The sequence below is a fragment of the Pantherophis guttatus genome, chromosome 1, assembly GCF_059756535.1.
Source record: "Pantherophis guttatus breed Tessera chromosome 1, ASM5975653v1, whole genome shotgun sequence".
Lineage (NCBI taxonomy): Eukaryota > Metazoa > Chordata > Lepidosauria > Squamata > Colubridae > Pantherophis > Pantherophis guttatus.
In genome coordinates, this window is record NC_142063.1 from 339,963,680 (window position 1) to 339,989,677 (window position 25,998).

The following is a 25,998-nucleotide window of genomic DNA, read 5'->3' on the forward strand; positions in this document are numbered from 1 at the left end:
CCTCCTTCTGAATGTTGTAATTTTAGAATGGGTAACACGAGCAGGCGGTGAAGGTTTTATCTCCTCTAGCATTCACTGAGCCTCTTGGGGGGAAAAAAAAAAAAAACGAAGAGGAATTTTTCTGCCGGTTCTCCCACACAAAAGCTGAGCACAAAAATGTGTTCCAAGAAGCGAGTGAGTGTGAAGTGTTTCAGACCTGTACTTATGCCACCGGTAGCACTGAGGGAAAAAAATCTTCCACGCTTCTCTTTTAGAGCTGTCAGAAGTGCGAGAAATATGCTACCCACTCATATTTTATTAATAGATTACATATCTTACCATTCTTTCCAAAAAAGTTCATAGCAGCACAGGGCACGCAAATCGTTAATACACCAGAGTTAAAAAGAACCGAGGAAATGTAAATGAAGTTTGCGAAGACGTCTTTCTCCATCTTGCAAGTGCCACGACGGACGAAACCCCAATCTTTGCTTCAAAAGCACAAGGTGCAAAAGTACCCCCCAAAAAAAGTTTCTGATTTTTTTTTTTTCCTGTTAGGCTTTGGTGATGGATCCTTCTCGGATGAGGAAGTCGTAGATCTTCCTGGTCTTGTTCACGTCGATCTTGATCAGGGCTCGGGCCTGGGCTAGCCTGAGGCCTCCTTGTTTGTGGCACTCGTTGACTAAGGCGGCTTTGTACTCTAAGTATGCTCCAGGGACCAACCGTACGATTTGACAGAGCTAGGAGAAACCACTTCTGGTTAGTCATGTGTCCTAAATACCCATCACCCATTCCTCTTCATTTTCCCCGTCTCCCACCACCTTCATCGAGACGGCATCGGTTTAATAACCCCTCAATGTTCATTTTACCTCAGTGTTTCTCAACTTTAGCAATTTTAAGATTTGTGGGACTTCAATTCCCAGAATTCCCAAGCCAGCATTGTCACCCTCATTGTCACCTTCACTTCCTCCCTTTCTCCCAATTTCAGTAAGACTGCATCTGCTTAATAATTCATCGATATTCGTTCTAGATCCGTGATGGGGAACCTATGACATGCGTGCCCAAAGTGGCACGTGAAGCCATGTCGCCTGGCATATGCGGTCTTGCCTGTTTGTGTTCCAGGTTTCTGGTGCATGTGCGACGATCAGCTGTCCTTCACGCACACGGCAGTGGCAAAAACCAGCCAGCTGATCGTCGGGCGCTCATGTGCATTAGAACTTGGATGTTTGGCTTTTCCGGAGCATGGCCCCGACGAGCGCCCCCCGTTTCCGCATGACCTTTTTGGCACTTGGCGCTGAAAAGGTTCGTCATCACTGTTCTACATCAATGATTCTCAACCTTGACAACTTAAAGATATGTGTGGACTTCAACTCCCAGAATTCCCCAGCCAGCATCATCCCTTCCCCTTGGTCATGTGGTTGCATTATGGCCACTCGGCAAACAGGTCGCATTTATGGACATTTGCAGCACCCTGCGGTCACATGACCACAATTTATGATGTTTTGGCTGGAAACTGGCATTTACTTCTGGTTTCTGACAAAAATTGTCCCATAATGAACAATGGGCCTGCTTAAAACTGTGCCTTTTGCCCTATGACTGTGGCATTCGCTTAACAATTGTTACAAAACACCCACACCCACACCCATATTCAAAACATCTGGTCTCCATAACAGTCAGCAATTCTATTCTTCCAAAATTGGCTGTGTAGGAAAATTTGCTTCAAATACAGCTAGGCGTTCTAACTCAAGAGACCTAGCGGTGCCTAATGCAGGATGACTGATAGGTGCCAATCAGGCAGGCCATCTCTTCACCCTCCCACCCCCCACCCCCCACCAGTAAGATCAGTCAGTCCGTTTTGGTACCTTTTCATAAACCTGGCTCTGCCCAATTCTGAAAAGCAACTACCTGTGGAATGTCTACGAAGATTCTCAGTCTTCCAGTCCATAGTTGTCCCAAAGGTGCTTTTTCAAGAGGCAATTGGACTTTCTTGGGTTTTCTCCTTGAAAACATTTCGCTTCTCATCGAAGAAGCTTCTTCAGTTCTGAGTGAATGGTGGCGATTGGAAGGACTGATATTTCTTGCAGTCTTCCTTCCTTTCCCCATCATTCAATCAGAACTGAAGAAGCTGCTTGGATGAGAAGCGAAACGTCTTCAACATAAAGTCCAATTGCCTTTTGAAAAAGCACCTTTGGGACTGAGGCATGCAGACAACAGGTTTATATGCTAGACATTACATGACAAGCCCTCCCTAGGTGGCTCAGTGGCTAAGACGCTGAGCTTGTTGATCAGAAAGGTCGACGGTTTGAATCCCCAGTATAGATCTCCTGCATGAGCAGGGGGTTGGACTAGATGACCTCCAAAGTCCCTTCCAACTCTGTTATTGTCTTCTGGAGGCTGAAATAGGAGCTTATGAACCTGCCCTTTGCCTTAGTAACGCCAGAATAGTACCAATAGTAGTTGCTAAAAACTCTAGCTCCCTTCTTAAGTTCCCAGTGTTATAATGATTGCAGTGGAGACACCAACTGCCCACTTTTCTCCCTTTACACTAGTAAGAAAATGCTCTGATATAACCCAGCAGAACAAAACTGCCACCACCAAAGAAAATGAAGCTTCTGTCAAGGCTACAAGAATGTTGTAGATGAAAAATGTTCACCTAGGATATTGAGAGACATGTAAAATATCAGCTGAATTTGTCTTGAAGGTTTGGAAGATTTGAGGGGAAAAGGCAGCTAGTCTCTTCCTTTCTTGAGAAGAAGGAAGAAAAATAATCCAAAATATGCCCATCTTGTTATTTTAAGGCAGTGTTTTTCAACCTTGGTTACTTTGAAGACGTATGGACTTCCCCAGCCAGCCAGCCAGCTGCCCATGCTGGCTAGGGAATTCTGGGAGTTGAAGTCCATCCATCTTAAAAGTACCCAAGGTTGAGAAATACTGTTCTAGAATATTTTTTTTGCTTCATGGAATTTGCTTTGGCTGGGGAATTCTGGGAGTTGAAGTCCATCCATCTTTAAGTGGCCAAAGTTGAGAAACACTGTCCTAAGGGCTTCCATTCAGGAATTCATCAGGAGTTGAAGGAAGCTTTCAATATTTTTAAAGGCTAATTTCTCTTTTATAAAACCTGCATTCCTTTCCATTTTTTGCACAGGAAATTCATTTCTTCTAATTGTACTGTGAGACTTTGAAAATAAAAAAAATAACTGTGTCTATGAGGGTGACAGGGAAAAATATTTAGGCCTGTGTGTGTTCCTAGAGCTGGCATTTCCACTGGCCACTTATACACACAGGTATTGTGTGATTAGGCTGTCAGGCAATGCCAGCATTTCAACTGACCCACATTTGCAGGCCGTTCCCAACAAACAATGGTGGTTTCCTATGAAATAGTGATGGAAAAAGATTACACCAGCAGGAAATAGGCAGCATATTCCCTGCATTAGACCTGACTTGCATAACTGTCAAGTCCATGCAGGAATTTGGGGCTACAAAAACTTTGATGAGGTACAATCCATACGGTCTTAACGAGACCAAGAGTAATTTAACATGAGGGTTAAATGAATCCCCATTACCTCTTTTTCCTTCTCGTTCAGCTTTTCCGTTCCAGGGAGACCGGTGAGGTTCAACGGAGGAGCGCTTCGTCTACCTATGGAAAGGTAGAAGCTCTGGTTAGAAAGAGTCAGGATTTGGGGAGCCAGCTCTTGCAATTATTTTCCACGTGGAGTGCTGGTGGATTAGAAGGGGGGGTAGAGTTAAAATGGGGGGTGGATAGATTTATTAAAAATGGTGCCCACTGTTTTTGACCAACCTGGGCCTGGTTTTTTGTTTTTTTTTTAAATTTGATTTATATGCCGCCCTTCTCCGGAGACTCAGGGCGGCTTACAATGCGTTAAGCAATAGCCTTCATTCTTTTGTATATTTTATACAAAGTCAGCTTATTGCCCCCACAAACTGGGTCCTCATTTCACCTACCTTAGAAAGGATGGAAGGCTGAGTCAACCTTGAGCCTTGGAGAGATTCGAACCAGCAGAAATTGCAGGCAGCTGTGTTAATAACAGGGTGCACTAAACCCCTGTACTATCAAGGCTCTGTTCTGAGAGGGCCATAAAAAGTTACCTCTGGGATGTGCAACTAGAACAGGGGTCTCCAACCTTGGCAACTTTATGACTTGTGGACTTCGACTCCCAGAATTCACATGCGCTGGCTGAGGAATTCTGGGAGTCGAAGTCCACAAGTCGTAAAGTTGCCAAGGTTGGAGACTCCTGAACTAGAATTACTAATGCATCAGTGGGAGGACATATGTGTGTGTGTGTGTGTGTGTGTGTGTGTGTGTGTGTGTGTGTGTGTAGAAACCCCAATATTTTTCATCAAAGCAGCCTCGTGTGGCAATGGACGAACCTGAATGCCATTAATTACCAGTAATCGGGAGCCGTGGCGACCTAGTGGTTAGCGTGCAGTATTGCAGGCTAACTCTGCTCACTGCCAGGAGTTTGATCCTGACCGGCTCAAGGTTGACTCAGCCTTCTATCCTTCCGAGGTTGGTAAAATGAAGACTCAGATTGTTGGGGAAATTGACTCTGTAAATCACTTAGCGAGGGCTGTAAAGAACTATGAAGTAATATATTAATCTATGTGCTATTGCTAAGTAATCTGTGATTCTGGGGCTACCTTCCAATATAGGGGTGTGCAATTGATTTTCCCAAGGGAGTTGCATGAGAAACTGGATGGAACTGTTGTGGAAGGCTGAATCAATAGGGCTGTGAAGCTGCATAGAAATGCACGCTCGCACATATGTAAATTGGGGGGAAAAAGGCTTTCAAAATAAAAGCAAGGGCCCACGAGGGCCAGATCAGAGGTGGGTTTCAGCAGGTTCTGACCAGTTCTGGAGAACCGGTAGCAGAAATTTTGAATAGTTCGGAGAACCGGTAGTAAAAATTCTGACTGGCCCCGCCCCCCATCTATTCTCTGCCTCCCAAGTCCCAGCTGATCGGGAGGAAATGGGGATTTTGCAGTAACCTTCCCTTGCCACGCCCACCAAGCCACGCCCACAGAACCAGTAGTAAAAAATTTTGAAACCCACCACTGGGCCAGATGTTGCCCAGGGGCCATAAAATGCCCAGGTCTGTTCCAAAGACACTAATAATTAAGGAATCAGATCAGGTCTCTTTTTCTCTTTTGGCAGCCTATTAGGGTTACCCAGGCTCTATTTGGTCCTGCCATTTCCGACCCTGGCAAGAAACACTGATGGATTAAAAAGCTGGCGCTACTATGCAGGTAGTCCTCAATTTGCAACCACAATTTCTGTTGCTAAGCGAGACAGTTGTTAAGTGAACTTTGTCCCGTTTTACGACCTTTCTTGCCACAGCTGTTAAATGAATCACTGCAGCTGTTAAGCTAGTCACACGGCTGTTGTAAGTGCCTCTGGCTTCCCCCTTGATTTTGCTGGTCAAACAGAAGGGTGTGCAAGAGTCCATCGCATGACCCCCGGGGACAATGCAAATGTCATAAATGTGGGCCATTTGCCAAGCATCCAAATTTTGACCAACGTGACCGTGGGGATGCTGCAATGGTCGTTAAGTATGAAAAACAGCCGTAAGTCACTTTTCTCAGTGCGGTGGTAATATCGAACGGTCACTAAACAAACGGTTGTAAGTCGAGGACTATCTCCTGACCCAAGGAGAAAGCTCCCGCAGTAGACAAGAGGAGAATTCGGTAACTGACTGATTTGCCTTTGCTATACACCTCGGCATTTCTAGATAGCAATCTAGAGAATTTAACAGGATCCCGTGGGATTTAAACACGCAGGATGATAGCAATCTTCCAAAAGGGAAGGGCTGCTCCATGGAAGAGGGAGTAGCTCGATTTTATCCACAATGTCTAGATAGAACAAGAAACAACAGGTGGGAGTTTTAGAGAAGCAGATCCCTACTTCAAAGGAGGAAGAACATCCCGAGCTTAAATTATGAAGAACTGGGAAAAGTCCTGGAATTGGGGTGGAACTTTTATTGTTTTTCTACTCTCCTCTACCAGTAGTGCGGTAGCAGCAATGGCTTGAATGCACAATGGCCAGCCACGCACCACAGGATCCATCAGCTTTGACAAAAATGCTACTGGTTTCTTCTTTCCGGCCCATGTTTGAACTAGAACTCCTTTAGCTATGCCTTCTTCGATGGCTACAAACAAATGGGTTTCTTTAAATCAGGCAGGCTCAACACCAGAGCTTTCTTTAACTCTTCTACTCTTTCCATATCACCTTCTTTCCATTCCACTTCCCATGGTTCTTCCTCCAGCTATCTTTCCATACAAAAATTTTAACTTTTTCTGTGTATCCATCTATCCACAGTTTACAATACCCTACCAACCCCAACAACTTTCAAACCTCCTTTTTATTCTTTGGTTTGGGTTGTGTTACTATCCCTTCTGGATTTATTTTCTTACTTCCTTGACTGATCAAGTGTCCTAAATGCTTTACTTCAGATTCTACAGACTGCAATTTCTTCTGCGAGATCTGCAACTTTACCGATGGAAATGTCACTGCCATTCCGAAGGGGAGGGCTGGGGATGCTTCTTGGTGCCTGATTGCTTTGAATGCTTTCGCTGCAATCCCATGGGAATTAGGGAGGGGGACTGGGCCTTCAGGATGGATTCCCTCCCAACCGGTTCCAGCCTGTTACCCAAGGCCTCAGCAACCCGTTATCACCATCCCGCCTCGGGGTTTTCATAACACCTATGTGGCATTGGATTGGCTACTGGTGGACAAGGGGCGCTGGTTGAACAGGGAAAATTAGCATAAGGCTTTATGCTGGGATCTTCAGGCATTGCCTGGCTTGTCTGCAATCACTTCACTTGGGTAAAAGTTCCTTTTGAAATACCGTTTGTTTCAAGAGCCATACTTTCCTGAGACGATAGCTAAGGCTGATCCTTACGGAAAGTTTTAAAGCAAAGGTTGGGGGGCTGTTGATCTATGATGGCCTATAAGACAGGGAACGGCTGTGAAAGTTGGACCATAAGGAAGGCTGAGCGCCAAAGAATTGAGGCCTTTGAACTCTGGTGCTGGAGAAGATTCCTGCGAGTCTCTTGGACTGCAAGGCGATCAAACCGGTCAGTCCTAGAGGAGATCAACCCTGACTGCTCTTTAGAAGGCCAGATCCTGTAGATGAAACTCAAATACTTTGGCCACCGAATGAGAAGGAAGGACTCCCTGGAGAAGAGCCTAATGCTGGGAAAGATTGAGGGCAAAGGAAGAAAGGGACGTCAGAGAACGAGGTGGCTGGATGGAGTCACTGAAGCAGTCGATGTGAGCTTAAATGAACTCCAGAGGATGGTAAAGGACAGGAAGGCCTGGAGGAACGTTGTCCATGGGGTCACGATGGGTCGGACACGATTTCACAACTAACAACAACAAATAAGACAGGGGTGTCCAATCTTGGCAACTTTAAGTCTTGTCTTATGGGAATTGAAGTCCATAGGTCTTAAAGTTGCCAACTTTGGACATCCTTGGTCTAAGAATTCCTTCCTGGGCAGGATTCTATGGTTCTAAGCATTTATCTAGCAATGAAGCCCCATCAGGTTATAGGTAGTCCTCAACTTACAACCACAATTGAATTACAAAATTTCCGTTGCTTGGAGACAGTCAATATTGCCCCATTTTATGACCTTTCTTGCTACTGAAGTGAATCACTGCAGTAGTTAAAAGTTAGTAACACGAGCAACGTCAATGGGGAAGGCAGATTCTCTTAACAACCGTGTTAAGGTCGCAGAAGTTGATCCCGTACCCCCTGGGACATTGCAACCATCATACATATGAACCAGCTGCCAAGCCCCTGAATTCTGATCATGTGACCATGGGGAGGGAGATGCTGTAACGGTCGTAAGTGTGAAAAACGGTCATAAGTCACTTATGTAAGTCACAAGTCAGTGCCATTGTAACTTTGAATGGTCACTAAATGAACCATTGTAAGTTGAGGACTACCCATATAACAATCATTCCAGATTCAATTATGGTTGTTAAGTCGAGGACTTCCTGTAATTGGCATTTTAGGATATTTTGCAGGAAATAAAGGAGCATATTAGAATAGAATAGAATAGAATAGAATAGAATAGAATAGAATAGAATAGAATAGAATAGAATAGAATATTCTAACCACTGCGCCACCATGGCTCTTAACTTTATACTTGCAACTTATACTTGTAACTTTGAATGGCTGTAAATCGAGGACTACCTGTAAACAGATTTAGAAGAGAATAGAATAGCAGAGTTGGAAGGGACCTTGGAGGTCTTCTAGTCCAACCCCCTGCTTAGGCAGGAAACCCTACACCACTTCAGACAAATGGTTATCCAACATCTTCTTAAAAACTTCCAGCGTTGGAGCATTCACAACTTCTGGAGGCAAGTTGTTCCACTGATTAATTGTTCTAACTGTCAGGAAATTTCTCCTTAGTTCCAGGTTGCTTCTCTCCTTGATTAGTTTCCACCCATTGCTTCTTGTCCTGCCCTCAGGTGCTTTGGAGAACAGCTTGACTCCCTCTTCTTTGTGGCAGCCCCTGAGATATTGGAAGACTGCTATCATGTCTCCCCTAGTCCTTCTTTTCATTAAACTAGACATACCCAATTCCTGCAACTGTTCTAAGCCTCCTGTCCCCGAATCATCTTTGTTGCTCTTCTCTACACTCTTCCAAGAGTCATCATTTTGTGTTATTCTTGGCATTATTGTAAAAATGGAACAAGTGATTTCCTTAAGGAGAGGCATGAGATCCAGTGGACAGTGGAATCCTTGTGGTTATTGTGTGTTGGGCCATATCTTGCCACACAGTGGACAGGCAATTTTGGGTCATTCAGAGCACATCTGACAGGCAGGGTGGATTCTTCTGACTGGTGTCTGATTTTCTGAGCAAGTTCAAATCCTGAACAGGTGACACATCAGACACCAGCAATGTAGCCGAATGACTCACATTGAAACCTGTTCACATTAGGTGAGGTAATCGCTGGAAAGATGCAGTTAAGAAAATGAGTAGGAACACTTACTAAGCAATGAGCTGTCACAAGAGAAATGCCATTATTATTATTTCCCCTGAAATGAAACTAAAGCTGACAAGTCTTGTGCCACCTTCAAAGATTACGTGTTTATGGTGCCGTGGCTGAAGTCCACCAGATGCCTTCGCCGTTTTTTTCTGAGCTAGGACTATATATATATATATATTTATACATGCACACCAAGGTGTGGGTGGGAGAAAAGGGAAACAGTGAGCTCCGAGGGAAATGGAAATGCCAGCGATAATTACCTTAATGGGCAGTGGCTTAAAATGAGAAAAGAACAAGAACAAAACAGCTTGCAAGTTTTTAGCTTGGAGCAAATGCAGGTGAGGAGACGCCTTCCCATTCAACAGCTACATTTTCCTTTCCCCTTTGAGATTCTACAGGAACGTTAATTACTAATGTGTTTCATGTATGCCTCATTTTGAATTCTAGTGATTCCCAATTTAATATCAAGATCCTGACTGGGGAATGACATCCTAGGATTCATTTTATGGGCACATGCCGTACATTCTTGTGAACACATGCAAAACAATCACATACGTAAGTGTGAGTGTGTCACAGGCTTGTATGTCATTAATGCTTCAATTGGGTTAAGGTTTGGTCTATTCCCAGGCCATTCCAGCAGTGGAATAGGATTATCTTGAAACTCAAAAAAAAAAAAAAAAAAAAAAAAGTGGTGTTATTAGCCATCAAACCTCAAAAATACACTTTTCCCAAAAGGTTTCCACAATTTTGGCCACTACTGTACAGTATAATGATGAACAGATAGGCAGAGAAAGAAATACCTGAATTTGACGTAATTGGTACTGTGAGAGTCAGGCCAGAATCGCTGTAAATAAATTAAAAAAAAAAGGAACAGGTTAGCCAAAAGTAAGATCCACACATTAGGGTTAAGCAGAGCTTAAGGCAGGGGTCAGCAACCTGTGGCTCTGGAGCCGCATGTGGCTCTTTCCCCCCTCTGCTGTGGCTCCCTGTCACTCAAAATATGCATGACAATAGCCAATGTGCGACACCCGCCAGCACGCGATTTATTGAGCTTTTCAACCCCCGATAGGCCAACCATGGATAAATCCAAGAAAAGTTTCAGAAGAATACAGAACGTTTAATTCAACAACATATGCTAGTTTTGTGGCTGCTCAAGACACAGGAAGGTTTTGTGGCTCCCGGTGTTTTCTTTTCTGTGGGAAATGGGTCCAAATGGCTCTTTGAGTGTTTAAGGTTGCAGATCCCTGGCTTAAGGCAAAGAAAAGAAGGGGACTTGATAATAGTTGTTTCTTCAGCTGTAATACAGATATTCCTTGACTTATGACCATTTGTTCGGTAACCATTCAAAGTTACAATACTGAAAAAGGGGACTTATGACCGTTTTTCACACTTAACAACAACGGTTGCAGCATCCTCAGGGTCCTGTGATCAAAAAAGTTGGATGCTTGGCAACTGGCATGATTTACGACGGTTGCAGTGTCCTAGGGCCATGAGAAAAACTCTTGAAATCTTCTGACAAGCAAGGTCAATGGGGGAGGGCTGAGTCACTTAACAACCGTGTTACTAACGTAACAACTGCAATGGCGAGTAAGGTTGTAAAATGGGGCAAAATCACTTAACGACTGTCTCGCTTAGCAACATACATTTTGGACTGTGGGCCTTCAACAGACAGCAGCTAAATGACCCTATCTGGTATGAGTTTTTACTCTTCAGATGTACACAGTCCAGCTGAGCAACAGACCGAGAGAATAAAAGCTCTCTCTAAGCGCCTGCCATCTTCAGCTTCTTCGCTGGCATCCTGCCATAAAATGCAAGGGAGGGGGGGAGGAAGGAATTTGTGGATCAGGCATGAGAATGGGGAAGACAAAAGGAGGGGGGTGGAAAACACAAGCCGACGGGAAGCAGAGGTGTCAAATTGGAAAGAGCCAGCCGCCACGGACACATAAAGCTGAGGTGGCGCAGTGGTTAGAGTGCAGTACTGCAGGCTACTTCAGCTGACTGCTAGCTGCAGTTCAGCAGTTCAAATCCCACCAGGCTCAAGGTTTGACTCAGCCTTCCATCCTTCCAAGGTGGGTAAAATGAGGACCCGGATTGTTGGGGGAAATATGCTAACTCTGTAAACCGCTTAGAGAGGGCTGTAAAAGCACTATGAAGCGGTATATAAGTCTAAGGGCTATTGCTATAGCCTGAGAATAGAATGCGAATTGAGAGGCGCCAACGCCTCTCAATTCAGTTCTCAAAGCAGTTCTCAAAGCATCAGGAAGGAATACAGGTAGTCCTCGACTTACAACAGCTCATTTAGTGACCACTCGAAGTTACAACGGCACTGAAAAAAAAATGACTTATGTCCGTTTTTTAACATGTATGATCACTGCAACATCCACATGGTCAGGTGATTTTCCCATCAGGTGCTTGACAAATGGTTCCTATTTATGACAGTTATAGTTTTCCCGGGATCACGTGATCCTCTTTTCTTGATCTTCAGACAAGCAAAGTCAATGGGGAAGCCCGATTCACTTAACAAATGTGGTAAGGAAAAGTCGTAAAATGAGGCACAACTCACTTCACTGGTCACCTCTGAGAACCTGGCTGGATGTCTCATGCTGGCCTGTTGCGGGAAAAGGAAGTTTCCTAATTGTTGGTCCTAACACTATGACTAGAGGTTGGAATGATGTCAGGCACTCAATGCAGGAGAGTGCCAATACTGGGTGGCACAATTTTCAGAAGCCAGAGAGATGGTTGGATCCCTGCCTCGCTTGGCACATCAAATGTACATCCTGCTTCCCAAGAACAATTGCTCATATCTTGGAACATAAAATAGGAACATATGCTTTGCTTGGAAATGAGCCACTCTGGTTTAGTGGTTAAGGCACCAGGCTAGAAACTAGGAGACGGTAAGTTCTAGTCCCGCCTGAAGCATGATAAGTCAACTGGGTCACTTTAGGTCAATCATCAGGAGATGGTGAGTCCTCGTCCCACAAATAGGCATGAACGGGGCAGCCGGTTCACTTTGGACTAATCATCAGGAGATGGTGAGTTCTAGTTCTGCCTTAGGCATGAAAACCGGCTGGGTGACTTTGGGCCAGGCCCTCTGTTTTCAGTCCAACCCAGCAACAAGATTGTTGTTATGGGTTTAAATCGGAGGAAGAAAGGAATTATTAGGTATGTTCACAAGCATGAGTTATTTATTAAAAATAAATAATACAGATGTGATATAAATAAATATATGTATAAAAATAAAAATGTAAAAGAAATCTGGTCCTATTCTGTTTTTTTACCCAAGATTGGCAGAGCTCTCGAAAGAGGAATATATAGCTAGTGGCTTCTTTTTTGTGTTACCTGTCCATTCATTCCTCAAGCAAACCTGCCTGTTTAATAAAAAAAAATACCAATTTCCTTTCTTTTTTTTTTATCTTCTAAGCTCAAAATGGGACGTACATGTCAGCTTGCCGGCTGAGCCACTGCTGGCAGGCGCTGCTGTCCTGGATGTACTGCAGGACTTCAGAAAGCATGGTGCGTTTTAACCGTTCCTCTTCCCGCACCTTCTTCAGACGATCGTATGTCCTCGCACCTGTGTCCAAAGAACAGAAAGGGGAATGGTGGGTGTCAGAAGAGTGCTGGGGCAGATTTTCGCAACCCACACAGTTTTGCCCCTTAAAAAGTATGTCAAGACTGCCATCCTGCTACAACCACCCCTCGCCAGATGCCATAGGCCCGTGATGGCGAACTATGGCACGTGTGCCACAAGTGGCATGCAGAGCCCTCTTTACAGGCACGCCAGCTGTCGTCTCAGCCCAGTTGCACCACGCATGCGCACATGCCTCCCGCCGGCCAGTTGGTCTTTGGGTCTCTGCCGCACATGCGCAGGGGGTGGGGCACATGCATGGGGGGGCGGACAGGTGGGGCACATGCACGGGGGGGGAGGGCGCTCACATTGCATTTTGGGGGTTTGTGTGTGCGTGCCCACCAGCATCCCATTTTGGGCCTGGAAGGCCTCCTGCACCTACCTGGAAGCCAAAATGGGGCACGGGGGAGGCTGGGGCGCATGCGGGGGGGGGGAAGGGTGCATGTGTGGAGATGCACACCTGTGCATGGGGGTGGGGCACATGAGCGGGGGCAGGGGGCATTACATTTTGGGGGTTCGGGCACGCGTACCCGAATGCAAATGCATGCATGCTTTGGGCACTCAACACCAAAAAGGTTAACCACCACTGCCATAGGCAATGTGGGGAGGGAGCTGTGGGGAATAGAAGTGAGGCTGGGATAAGGGGCAATCAAAACTAATCTTTGTGGCGTCCTATGGGAGCCGCTGGCAGTTCCAAGGTCATGGAAAGGAATGCAGCACCATCCAGGCCGCCAAGCCAGGGAGTGTTACTGAAATAATTTGTTTGAATGTAATCGGGACAGTTAAAGATAACTAGGGGAAAGGTGGGGAGAAGGGAAAAGTTAAGCAGATGCTTTGGGCGTGAACATCCCAGATCTGGCTTTGCTACATTGTAACCACTTGGCTTTAGTAAAGTGTACTTTCGTGAACAATGGAGTCTTTCTTTCCTAACTGACCAAGTTGGGATGGCTGACAGCGGCGACAATCTTATACGCACAAAGATGGAAAGACACGCTAATTCCCACAATGGAAGAGTGGATAGTGAAGGTGATGGTTGGCGGAGAAGGCAAAATTGATTGTTTTAATTAAAGAGAAGACTTTAGCTAGTTTTGTTTTTAACTTGGAAACAGCTTTTGGACTTTTTGCTTAAAAAGGGGAAAAAAATGAAATGTTGATTTTAGGTTTTAATGATTAGACTGATTTTGCTATTATACAAATGGCTTGAAATGTTGTGTTCAAAAGGTTAAAGTTGTATTTTGGGGTTTTTTTTTGTATTTTACTGTTGTGAAAAAAGTTGGTCACAAATTTTCCTTCTCTCCCTCTCTCTCTCTCTCTCTCTCTCTCTCTCTCTCTCTCTCTCTCTCTCTCTCTCTCTCTCTGTTATCTAACTTCTTTTTCTATGTATTTTTATTCTATAATGAAACTTAAAAGATTTTTTAAAGTAACAAAACTCTCATATGTAGGAAGATAATAAACGTAAAATACAGTGGTGCTAACCTTTATCATAAATGCACATGGCCAATGAGTCACTTAAAAACATCCTAATATTTATCAGACATGTCAAAACTGAATACTTCTATAAATAACTCTTACAGAGTGTTTTTTTTAAAAAATTCAGATGCAATGAAATCCAAGTGATTGACATTTTCTGTTGGGCTTTGAGAAGTCAACCAGATTTGCTGGAGGAAAATAACCTGGCGAGACCTATTTTCTCATAACTACTGAGAATGGCTACCATCATAAACGATTTAGATGAGGGAATAGAAGGGGAACTTACCAAATTTGCAGATAAACTGGCAGGAATAGCCAACGCCCTAGAAGATAGACTCAAGATCCAGATGGATCTTGACAGACTTGAACACTGGGCCCTATCTAACAAAAAGAAATTCAACGTAGAGAAAAGTAAAGTCTTACACTTAGGCAAGAAAAACCAGAGGTACACATATAGACTGGGTGAAACCAGGCTTAATAGCAGTAACTGTGAGAGGGATCTTGGAGTCTTGGTGGACAACCAGTTAAATATGAGCCAACAGTGTACGGCGGTGGCCATAAAAGCGAACGCAATCCTAAATTGCATTAACAGAGGGATACAATCAAGATCAAGGGAGGTACTAATACCACTCTATAAAGTAGAGTCTAAGTGTGGTCTTAGTAAGACCACACTTAGAATACTGCATCCAGGTTTGATCACCACACTATAAAAAAGATGTTGAGACTCTAGAAAGAGTGCAGAGAAACCAGGATGATGAGGGGACTAGAGGCTAAAACATACGATGAACGGTTGCAGGAACTGGGCATGGCTAGTCTAGTGAAGAGAAGGACCAGGAGAGACAGGATAGCAGGCTTCCAATATTTGAGGGGCTGCCCCAGAGAGGACTGGGGGGTCAAGCTGTTTTCCAAAGCACCTGAAGGCCAGACAAGGAATAATGGGTGGAAACAGATCAAGGAGAGATTCAACCTAGAAATAAGGAGAGATTTTCTGACAGGGAGAGCAATCAACCAATGGAACAGAAGTTGCCTTCGGAAATTGTGGGAGCTTCATCACTTGAGATTGGATTGCCATTTGTCAGAAATGGTGTAGGGCAGTGATGGCGAACCTTTTTGCCACTGAGTGCCCAAACCAGAACGTGTGCATGTCTACACGCCGGAGACCCGAAGACCAGTTGGCTGGTGCAACATGATGGGAAAAAAAAAAATCATACTGTAAAATCAAGATTTAGCTGGGGATTCCAGCAATGGGAACAGATTTGGTTGAAAAATATGAAATTAACCATGGCCTTCTCATATAAAGAAAACATATATAAAATGGTCTACCGGTGGCATCTCCCACCCGGCGAGATTAGCTAAAATGTTTCCCGGGACATCTGCCTGCTGTTGGAAGTGCGGTTACAGTAATGGAACCTATTTTCACCAATGGCTGTTAAATATTGGAAAAAAATACGGCAATGGATTTTGGAAATTACACAGATTAATTTGGAATTAAGGCCTGAGATTTTCCTATTGGGGGCAAAACCTTTGAATGTTAAATCAGATATATGGTTCTTGTTGATTCACATTATTACTGCAGCAAGATTAGCGTATGCGCAGGAGTGGAAAAATCAATACTTACCGATAGATTTGAAAATAATATATAAAATTAATGAGTGTGAGGAATCAGATAGATTAACTAGATTGATCAATGGTAAAAAAGATTCAGAATTTTATAACAGTTGGAAAGTATGGTACGATTGGGTCCAGAAAAGGTGGGATAGAATAGATATATGATGATGTATATATATGATGGCAAAAATCTATGTATAAAGGAATGACTTTATACTTATGGACAATGTAATCACATTATACCATGGTGGCAGGATTGTATATTTTATTGGTGTATTGGTGTATAGAATATATTAATAAAAATTAAATATATATATAAAAAAAAGATTTAGCTGGGGATCCTGAATGGCTGGTTTGAAATCTCTCATATTGACAATTGTTGGGCACTGCTGACAGTAGGTTATTATTTTTTTTTCCCTAGCAGGAAGCTGGACTCTAATGACAGAGCACATAGTTACTGCATTGTCTGATGAAAGGACCCACATGGGTTTGTGACTCAGGCAGCTCGTTCTCAGGTGAATTGGTCACTGCTCCAGAATTTAGCAGCTGCCATCTGGGGCATCCCCTAAATATCCACCTTCTTTGCAGAATGCGGATTCTTCTCAATTATAATGACTTGAGCCTTTGTCACTAATAGCTTAGGTTTCAAAGCACACATTGGGTTTTTTTTTTTTGTGGTTTTTTTTTTTCATTTAGGAGTGGCAACACCACAGAACAGACAAGAGGCAATTCCTCTATACAGGTAGCCCTTGCTTAATGCTCATAATTGGGACAAGCAAGTTGGTCGCTAAGTGGGAAAATCACGTGACTGCAAGGGCTAATGCCCTCACTTTCTTTTCCATCACGGCCACCTTGCCATAGGACAAATCACTGCAGGAGAAGAGTTACATTAATATCAAAGAAATGGTGGAATAGAATCATTACGTAAGATCTCCGACCTCCGGGTGTTTCGCTGCGCTCTGAAGACCCTGTTGTTCCGCCAGGCCGGGCTATTAACATAACGTTTTAAATTGGGGTGTTTTAAATTTCTGGGATTTTAATTGGAGCCTAATTATTTAATGATTTTAAATTTTAATTGTTGTTTTTGTTTCTGTGTTTTTAAATAGGCTGTCCACCGCCCTGAGTCCTTCGGGAGAAGGGCGGTATAGAAATAGAAATAATAATAATAATAATAATAATAATAATAATAATAATAATAATAATAATAATAATAATAATAATAATTACAGAAAGGATGCAAAAGGAGGGACAGAACGAAATGTGAATGGCAAAAACTAAAATAATTTTTATTTATTTTAAATAATTAAATAGAATGATTAAATTGTCTTGTGATGAGTTGGCTGGGGCGACTTGTCCTTCGCTAAGTTGCCCATGGTGAGTTGGCTGTGATGAGTTGGCTGTGGGAAGTTGTCCCATTCCTGCTGTAGTCACTAAGCAAAGCATCACAATTACAAATTTGCTTCCATCATCTTTATTGACTCTGTTTGGAGTGGTGCGGTGGCCTAGAGGTGGAGCTCTCGCCTCACAATCAGGAGGCTGTGAGTTCGATCCTAAGTAGAGGCAGATATTTCTCTCTCTCTGGGCGTAATGAGAAACTATCTGCTGCGAACTCTGCATTGGTAACAAGAAGGGCATCCGGCCAGTAAACACTCAACTCCACTCAGTTGCCCCAACTCTACCGCGATGCAAGGGATTACGGGGTCATTAAAGGACATCAAAAATCTTTATTAACTCTGTCACAAATCAGCTAGGTGTGCGAATGGCAATTATGTAACGCTGAAATGGCCGTATATATGAGGATCGGTCGCAATTTTATTTTTTCCACTCTTATTACTATGAAAGGTCACTAACTGAAGCAATCATAGTATAATGATTATACTAGCAAAGCAAAGTATAATACATGTATTATACTTATGAGCACACACAAAACAATAATTCTTGCTGCCACTACAAGTAGTCCTCCATTTACAACCACAATTGGGGCCCACACTTCTATTGCTAAGCAAGGATTGTTAAGTGAGGTGCGTTCAATTTTATGACTTTTTTTTGGTCACAGCTACGTGAATCCACCCCAGTTGTTAAGCGAATCACATGGTTGTTAAGCAAATCTGGCTTCCCCCATTGACTTTGCTTGTTGGAAGTCACCTGAGAAGGTCACAAAATGGAGATCGTGTGACCCCAGGAGGCTGCAACTGTCCTACATACAAGCTGGTTGCCAAGTGCCCCAAATTTGATCACGTGACTGTGGGGATGCTGTGATGGTCATAAGTGCAAGGACTGGATGTTAAGTCGCTTTTTACAGTGCCACTGTAACTTGTATCGGTTGTTAAAGAAATGGTTGTAAATCAAGGACTACTTGAATTAGTGCTATCCAGTATATACTTACTGCAGAAATTGGTGATTCCTGCTACCCTGTATTCCTGTAGGCGTTTGATTTCAGTTCGCAGCTCAAACTCCACTGTGTTTCCATTAGAATAATAGGAAATGGGGAGAAAAAAACCCAATAAGGAGCATGTTAAGTTGTGGCTTTCCTGTTTTTTTTAATCATTATTTGCATTTAAAACAGATTATTTAGGTATAACGTATAAAACAAACATGGAAAAACTTCACCAAATAGCAAAATTCAGAAGCAAGTGAAAAGTTAGTGTGATTTTTTTTTAAAAAAATGATAGAAAATATCTGGCTCTTTCCTTATAATCATCATAATGAAATCACCATAATGATTTTACTAGGCTTGGATGAGAGTTTGACTCTGGAGCGGGCTGGATTAAGAGAGAATGAAGTCATCCAGGGAGATCCGGTGGCCAAAGGGGGGATTAGAACTCATATCTCATCACCTTCACCACTGGAACACACTGGCTCTGGAGATTTTTAAGATAAGATAACCTTACTGTCATTTTTTTACTCCGAACACACCGGCCCACATTAAAACTGAAACTCTGTTGCCTGCTCTGAAGAGAAATTGTATATCCACCCCAAACACATACATAACACACATACTATATATACATGCTATATACATACGGACATATATATCTGCAACGCACACACATAGACACTAATCACTGTCCATTTTGAATAGATAGCGGAAAGAAAAAACTTGAGAATTCAAGAGTTTTATTTAAATAAAACATATTTTATTTATTAAATTTCTATGCTGACCACCTCCTCTGCAAAGTGACTCTTGGCGGCTTACAAATTATAGAATAGGAAAAAGTACTTAAAAAGATGAAAACCAACCAACCTTAAAACATTATTAAAAGCTGTGCTAAAACCACGCTTACAAGAGCCAAGAGCCAGATGGGATGGGGATGAGAGCTTCTTATATTGAGAGCCTCCCTCTGAGATGAGAGAGAAGGAATGGCTCAAAGCCCACCAGGGAGCTTCTGAAGCTTGGTGTGTGTGTGTGTGTGTGTGTGTGTGTGTGTGTGTCTGTGTCTGTGTGTGTGTGTAATGGCCGGATACACGACTTGAACTCTCCGTTCCTCATCCAGCACCTTCTCCACTAGACCAGACTGAGACCTGGGTGGAGAAAAGGACTAGTCCAAAAGCAGGGGTGGGATTGAAAAATTTTAGCAACCAGTTCTCGGCCTGGTTGCTAGATGGGCGTGGCCACAGGGGCGTGGTCTAGTCGGCTTCCTGTACCACGGCACCGGAGGATGACAATGTTTTGCCCTCCCCAGACTCTGGAGGCTTTTCTTGAGCCTCCGGGAGGGTGAAAACAGCCTCCCCCAGGCTCAGGAGGCCAGAAATGTGCCTTTTTCTGGACTTCCGGTAGGCCCAATTTTCGCCCGCCCAGAGCCTCCATGCGGGCCCTGCACTTACCTGGCATCCAAAACAGGCCGCGTGGAGACTCCTGGGAGGGGCGGGGTGGAGTGGCCAAGGTCAGCCAGTCCTTGCAATTACCAGTTCAGCGAACCAGATTAACATCTGCTTCGCCCGAACCAGCTGAATCCCACCCCTGGTCCAAAGTCACCAAGGGTTTCCATGCTTTCAAATAACTAAACAGCACCTCTAACACTGCACCACACTGATTCTCAGGCGTAAAGAAATGGACTGGTCCAAAGAAATGGGCAGGGGAGGGGGAAGAGGTTGGAGCTGAAGATGATGCAATTGAAGCTGTTTATAGTCCAACACTTTTAACACTACACCACCCTAACTCTCTGAATTCCTTAAAGAAGGGGTCTCCAACCTTGGCAAACTTTACGACTTGTGGCCTTCCAACTCCTAGAATTCCTCAGCCAAGCCATGCCCCAAGGTTGGAGACCCCTGCCTCAGAGCAATGGTTCTCAGCCTTACCAATGTTTAAGGTCTATGGACTTCAACTCCCAGAATTCCCTAGTCAGCGTGCTGCAGTAGTCCAAAGTACTGGAAACTTAGTCCCTAAAACACAATAAAGCAATGTTTCTCAACCGTAGCAACTTTAAGGTGTGTGGACTTCAGCTCCCAGAATTCCCCTGCCAGCTTCATTTTCCAGTTTAATGAACAGAAAAGTGTGAAGGATTTTCCAGGCACCTGTGGGATTGGCCCAACCCCACAGTGATGGTGGAAATGCAGTAAAACAATGGGGCCAATGGCATATCTCATTCAACTCTTTGTCTCTCATTTGAAGAGAAAATTCAAACTGAGGGTTCTGAACTGTTTCGATCGTTCCCGTGGATAAAAGCAGTTTCCGTGTGTAAACCACTGACATAATGAGTAAAACACTGACAATGAAAAATGACATTCAGCATCTGTTGAAGGTAAAAAAACCAGACTCTTAGAAAAAGACTGGTAAAAATTCTAAAGGGGTTCTACATCTTTGCAATATTACCATACGGATATAGGCAACAGGTCAGGTTACTTGCTCGGTCATTTCCGAACCTGTAATTAAGACGAATTAAAGAACCAACCTTGTGTAAAATGTTTCAAATTAATCTGTTTTGAACGGGGAATGAGAATTTAAGGGAGGGGCATTTCAACTAGAAAAAGTCACTCTGAGATTTGCGGTAAGGAAAAAAGACCTCCAAATTAAGTTCATGTATTAAATGTTATTGCGGTGGTAGAGCGTAGAAACGTCTTTTTAAAGACACAAGGATGAGGCTTTTGTTCTTACGTTCCTTATTAAAGGCGAGAGATCTATGTGTTTTATTTCTCTAATTTAATTGGGCTCATTCCAATTCTCAGTGTATCTGCATCAAGCCTTTACAAAACCCATTGCTTTGTTTTGGGAAATGGAGCCCAGAATGGTTACACGTGGTATTTTGTTTCAGGAAAAGAAAAATAAAATTGTTTAACTTCTAAACAGCCATTATCTGACAAGATGATTACTGCTTTTATTTAGGGGCTGTTTAAAAAGGAAGCTGTGTGTTGGGCACACAAACTAGTATTTTATTTACATGCTGATTTTCTCTGCTAAAATCCATCCAAAGCAGCTATACAGTAATAATACCCATTCTGGTCAACGTATTTTATAATTGAAGGGATAAACGACGTTATAAACAGACTCAACAAACAAAAGCAGATAAAATAAATGAACTATCCACTCTTTCCTCCAGGAGCCCTGGAGAGATTTTTCAGTTGTATTATTCAGGTAGTCCTCAATTGACGACCACAATTGAGCCCAAAATTTCTGTTGCTAAATGAGACATTTGTTAAGTGAATTTTGTCCCATTTTACAACCTTTCTTGCCACAGTTGTTAAGTGAATCACTGCAGTTGTTAAATTAGCAACATGGTGGTTAAGTGAGTCTGATTTTCCCACTGCTTGTCAGGTCATAAAAGGAGATCATGTGACCACAAGACGCAACCGTCATAAATGCATGCCAGTTGCCAATCAGTTGCAGCATGGGGATGCTTCAATGGTCGCTAAGTGTGAAAAACAGTCATAAGTCACTTTTTTCAGTGCCGTTGCAACTTCAAACGGTCACTAAATGTATTGTTGTAAATCGAGGATTACCTGCATTTATTCCTTATCCATTTTAGTTTGATTTTAAATGTTTTCACATGGCTATTTTATCCCTTTTTAAAAAAATGTTGACTTGTTCAAATATTCTATGACTGGTGGAGTTGCCTTGCAGCGAGATAGATGGCAAACAAATTTAATAAATAAATATAAACGGTTTAGCAAAAACAATAAAATGAAGACAAAAGCAAATAAATTTCTGTCAGTCTGTACATTACAACTTTTTTCCCATACTTTTTTTAGCGTAGCGAAGCTCCTACCTTACACCCTTCTCTAATAACGGATCATAATTTCCCAAACAGGTACAGGTAGTCCTCAACTTACAACAGTTCGTTTCAGTGGTGGGATTCAATTTTTTTTTTACTACCGGTTCTGTGGGCGTGGCTTGGTGGGCACGGCAGGGGAAGGATACTTTAAAATCTCCATTCCTTCCCCAATCCAGGGGAAGGATACTGCAAAATCCCCATTTCTTCCCGATCAGTTGGGATTTTGGAGGCAGAGAATCGATGAGGGCAGGGCCAGTCAGAATTTTTACTATCGGTTCTCCGAACTACTCAAAATTTCCGCTACCCGCTTTCCAGAACTGGTCAGAACCTGCTGAAACCCATCTCTGGTTCGTTTAGTGACCATTCAACCACTGCAGCATCCCCTTGATCATGTGATCAAAATTCAGATGCTTATCAACTGGTTCGTACTTATGACGGTTGCAGCGTCCCGGGATCACATGATCAGCTTTTACGACCTTCCGACAAGCAAAGTCAACAGGGAAGCCAGATTCACTTAACAACCGGGTTGCTAACTTATCAACTGCAGTGATTCATTTAACAACGATGGCAAGCAAGGTCGTAAACTGGGACAAAACTCGCTTAACCAACGTCTCACTTAACAACAGAAATTTTGGGCTCAATTGTGGTCGTAAGTCGAGGACAACCTGCTTTTTCTGTCTGGCGAGAAACGCAGCAATTCTGCATCAAATGCACCCAGATGTGTTTTACATTCATGGTTGAGCCATGCACCCGTGAAAAACTCCTACGTAAATAAATATGAATAAGAAAACCTTACGTGCATGGCTCTCTATGAATTTATCGTGTTCCGTCGGTCCCAATATTCTTGCAAAGCGCCTCATGGTCTCATAGAGATCTTGAACTTTCTTTGGGTATCTTCTTTCCAGAACTGCAAAACAAAGAAGGAAATGTATATTGAGTCAAGAATGTGATCCTGAAGTCGTGTTTTCCCAGCTGTCCTGCTAAGTTGAGACCAAGGCATCTACTGGGGGGAGGCGGGGTCAAAAAAGTCAAGATGGAGGCTGCAACCGTTTGGTTGCAGCGAGTGTGTCTGAAGACACTCCTGATTCAGGCTGCAACCCCAGAATTCTTAATGCATTACATGGTGCTAAGATCAGACAGAAGTAGCCAACACTGCCTTCTCTTTTACGGATAGTCTTCAACTAAGGACCAAAATTCGAGCCTGGCAATTACAGTCGTAAGTCTAGATGGTCGTAAAGTGGGTCACCGATGTTATCGACCTGATTTTTTTTTTTTTGCGACAGTTAAGCAAACGTGGCAGTTGTTAAGTACAGCCGTTTTTTCTATGGGCCAGTTTTTGCAGGAAAGTGGAAGTACACACACCAGTTTCCAGAAGAAACTTCGTAGATCAGAGCTTTGCTCATTGTTCCTGACAATATTTCATCCAGTTCTGATTTCCCCAAGTTAAAGCCATATTGTCTACAATCTGCTTCATATCTTGATTGTATTTGCAGTCTTGTATACCAATCTATCTCAATCCCTTGACTCTCTAGTTCTTGTATTTGTTTCAGTTCTCCCCGATCTGTCAAAATGTCTTTATATCTAACAATATTCCCCATGTTCTCAATATTTGGGTATGTCACCGCTTCTATTGTAGAAAGCCACGTTGGAATATTCAAATGTTTTTCTTTCACTCTCTCCCACACTGATAACAAACCATTTCTTACATAATGTCTTTGGAAATATCCATGTATCCTTTGTTTCCCGTACCATAAAAAGGCATGCCAACTCAGTTGTAAATCATGACCCTCTCCAATGTCAATAGTCTTGTATTCCTTAATAAAATCCATTCTTTAATCCATGCTAACGCTGCCGCTTGATAATACAATTCTCAATTCGGAAGGCCAAACCCCCCTCTAATTCTTGCATCTTGTAACATTTTTACGTTGATCCTGATTTTATGAACTTTTTTGGTGACAGTTAAGCAAACGTGGCAGTTGTTAAACAGAGCCGTTGTTTTCTATGGGTCAGTTTTTGCTGGAAAGTGGAAGTACACACACCAGTTTCCAGAAGAAACTTCATAGATCAGAGCTTTGCCACTGTAAAGGAACATTGCACCTTTTAAAAATGGATAATGGTAGCCCTCAACTTAAAATAGTTCATTTAATGACCGTTCAAGTTACAACAGCACCAAAAAAAGTGACTTATGACCATTTTTCACACTTATAATCACTGCAGCATCCCATGGCCAGGTGATCAAAATTCAGCCACTTAGCAACTGGCTCATATTTATGACAGTTGCAGAGTCCCAGAGTAATGTGACCACTTTTTATGACCTTCTGATGAGCAAAAACAATGGGGAAGCCAGATTCACTTAACAAGCATGTTACCAACTTAAAAACTGCAGTGATTCACTTAACAATACAGGTAATTCTCGATTCAATTCTCGAAAAAACAATTACTACCAACCTGCCTTCCATTGAGGACCTGTATACTGCACGAGTCAAAAAGAGGGCTGTGAAAATATTTACAGACCCCTCGCATCCTGGACATAAACTGTTTCAACTCCTACCCTCAAAACGACGCTATAGAGCACTGCACACCAGAACAACTAGACACAAGGACAGTTTTTTCCTGAACGCCATCACTCTCCTAAACAAATAATTCCCTCAACACTGTCAAACTATTCACTAAGTCTGGATTACTATTAATCTTCTCATTGTTCCTATCACCCATCTCCTCCCACTTATGACTGTATGACTGTAACCTTGTTGCTGGTATCATTAAGATTTATATTGATTGTTTCCCTATGACTATCATTAAGTGTTATACCTTAAGATTCTTGACGAACGTATATTTTCTTTTATGTACACTGAGAGCGTATGCACCAAAGACAAATTCCTTGTGTGTCCAATCACACTTGGCCAATAAAGAATTCTCTTCTCTTCTCTTCCCTTCCCTTCCCTTCCCTTCCCTTCCCTTCCCTTCCCTTCCCTTCCCTTCTCTTTACAAGTTCACTTATTGACCCTTCAAAGTTCCAATAGCACTGAAAAACGTGACTTATGATCATTTTTCACACTGTAGCATCCCCATGGTCACATGATTGCCATTCAGATGCTTGACAATTGGTTCATATTTATGACGGTTGCAGTATCCAGGGGTTATTTGACTATCTTCTGACAAGCAAACTCAATGGGGAAGTCAAGAGTCACTTAACAACCACATTACTAATTTAACAACTGCAGGGATTCACTTAACAAATGCGGCAAGAAAAGTCGTAAAATGGGACAAGACCCACTTAACACATTTCTCACTTAGCAAAATGAATTCTGGGCTCAATCGTGGTCGTAAATCGAAGACTACCTGTGGTGGCAAGAAAGGTCGTAAAATGGGGCAAAACTCACTTAACCGCTGGCTCACTTAGCAACAGAAAATTGGGGCTCAATTGTGGTCGTAAATCGAGGATTACCTATATTGCATATTTTAAAAAATGGGTATGTTTTTACATGGTGCTCCCAGAGACTTCCCAGCCGTGTCTGCTTCAGTAACATGACAGATCTAGAAGAACAGATGTTTTCCTGCCCCAGAAGCTTCCGACTTCCCTTTCATTTATCTCACACATAATTACATAAAGCAACAGCCGTAGTTAAAGGGTGAATACCATGGCACTGTTTTTAAAGAGGCAACATGACATTAAGATCAACGACTTCAAGTACTTACTCTGAAACTTTCTGAGGTTGATTAGCCCATGGTCTTTGATGATTCTGTAAGTTAAAAGTGCTTATTAGTAATCACGAACAAGCGCCAGCAGCAAAAAAAAACAAAAACAAAACCACCAATGATAATACCCTCTGAGGAACTGGCATCATGTTTCCCTTTGTGATCTTCTCGAAAAGACTGGACAAACACTTGGCAAGATTTGTTGGAACAGGCAGAAAAGTTTCCTCCTGGAACTACTCATTTAGCAGAGTGACAGGCTGGGGAACCTGAGGTTGCCTCCTGGAAGGAACATTTCATTTTTAAAACCTTAGCCAGGTAGGTGTGTGTGTGTGTGTGTGTTTGTTTTAAAAAGATGCTGAGGGAGTAATAAGAATCCCACTCTGTTGTTTGAAGTTTCC

The 25,998-nt window shown here is 42.8% G+C and overlaps 1 protein-coding gene across 2 annotated transcripts in view; it reads right to left on the reverse strand.

The window, feature by feature from the left end:
• Positions 1–275: 275 nt before the first annotated feature.
• Positions 276–25,998, reverse strand: part of TADA2A (transcriptional adaptor 2A) — a 60,707-nt gene continuing 34,984 nt past the window's right edge. For both annotated transcript variants that reach the window (XM_034434615.2, XM_034434616.3), the window contains exons 10-16: positions 25,601–25,644; positions 22,698–22,808; positions 18,079–18,150; positions 12,428–12,560; positions 9,790–9,833; positions 3,540–3,613; positions 276–716 (exon numbers count right to left, since the gene is read on the reverse strand). In XM_034434615.2, the coding sequence (XP_034290506.1) occupies positions 531–716; positions 3,540–3,613; positions 9,790–9,833; positions 12,428–12,560; positions 18,079–18,150; positions 22,698–22,808; positions 25,601–25,644 (664 nt within the window). In that variant the 3' untranslated portion in view covers positions 276–530. The remainder of the gene's footprint in view (positions 717–3,539; positions 3,614–9,789; positions 9,834–12,427; positions 12,561–18,078; positions 18,151–22,697; positions 22,809–25,600; positions 25,645–25,998) is intronic.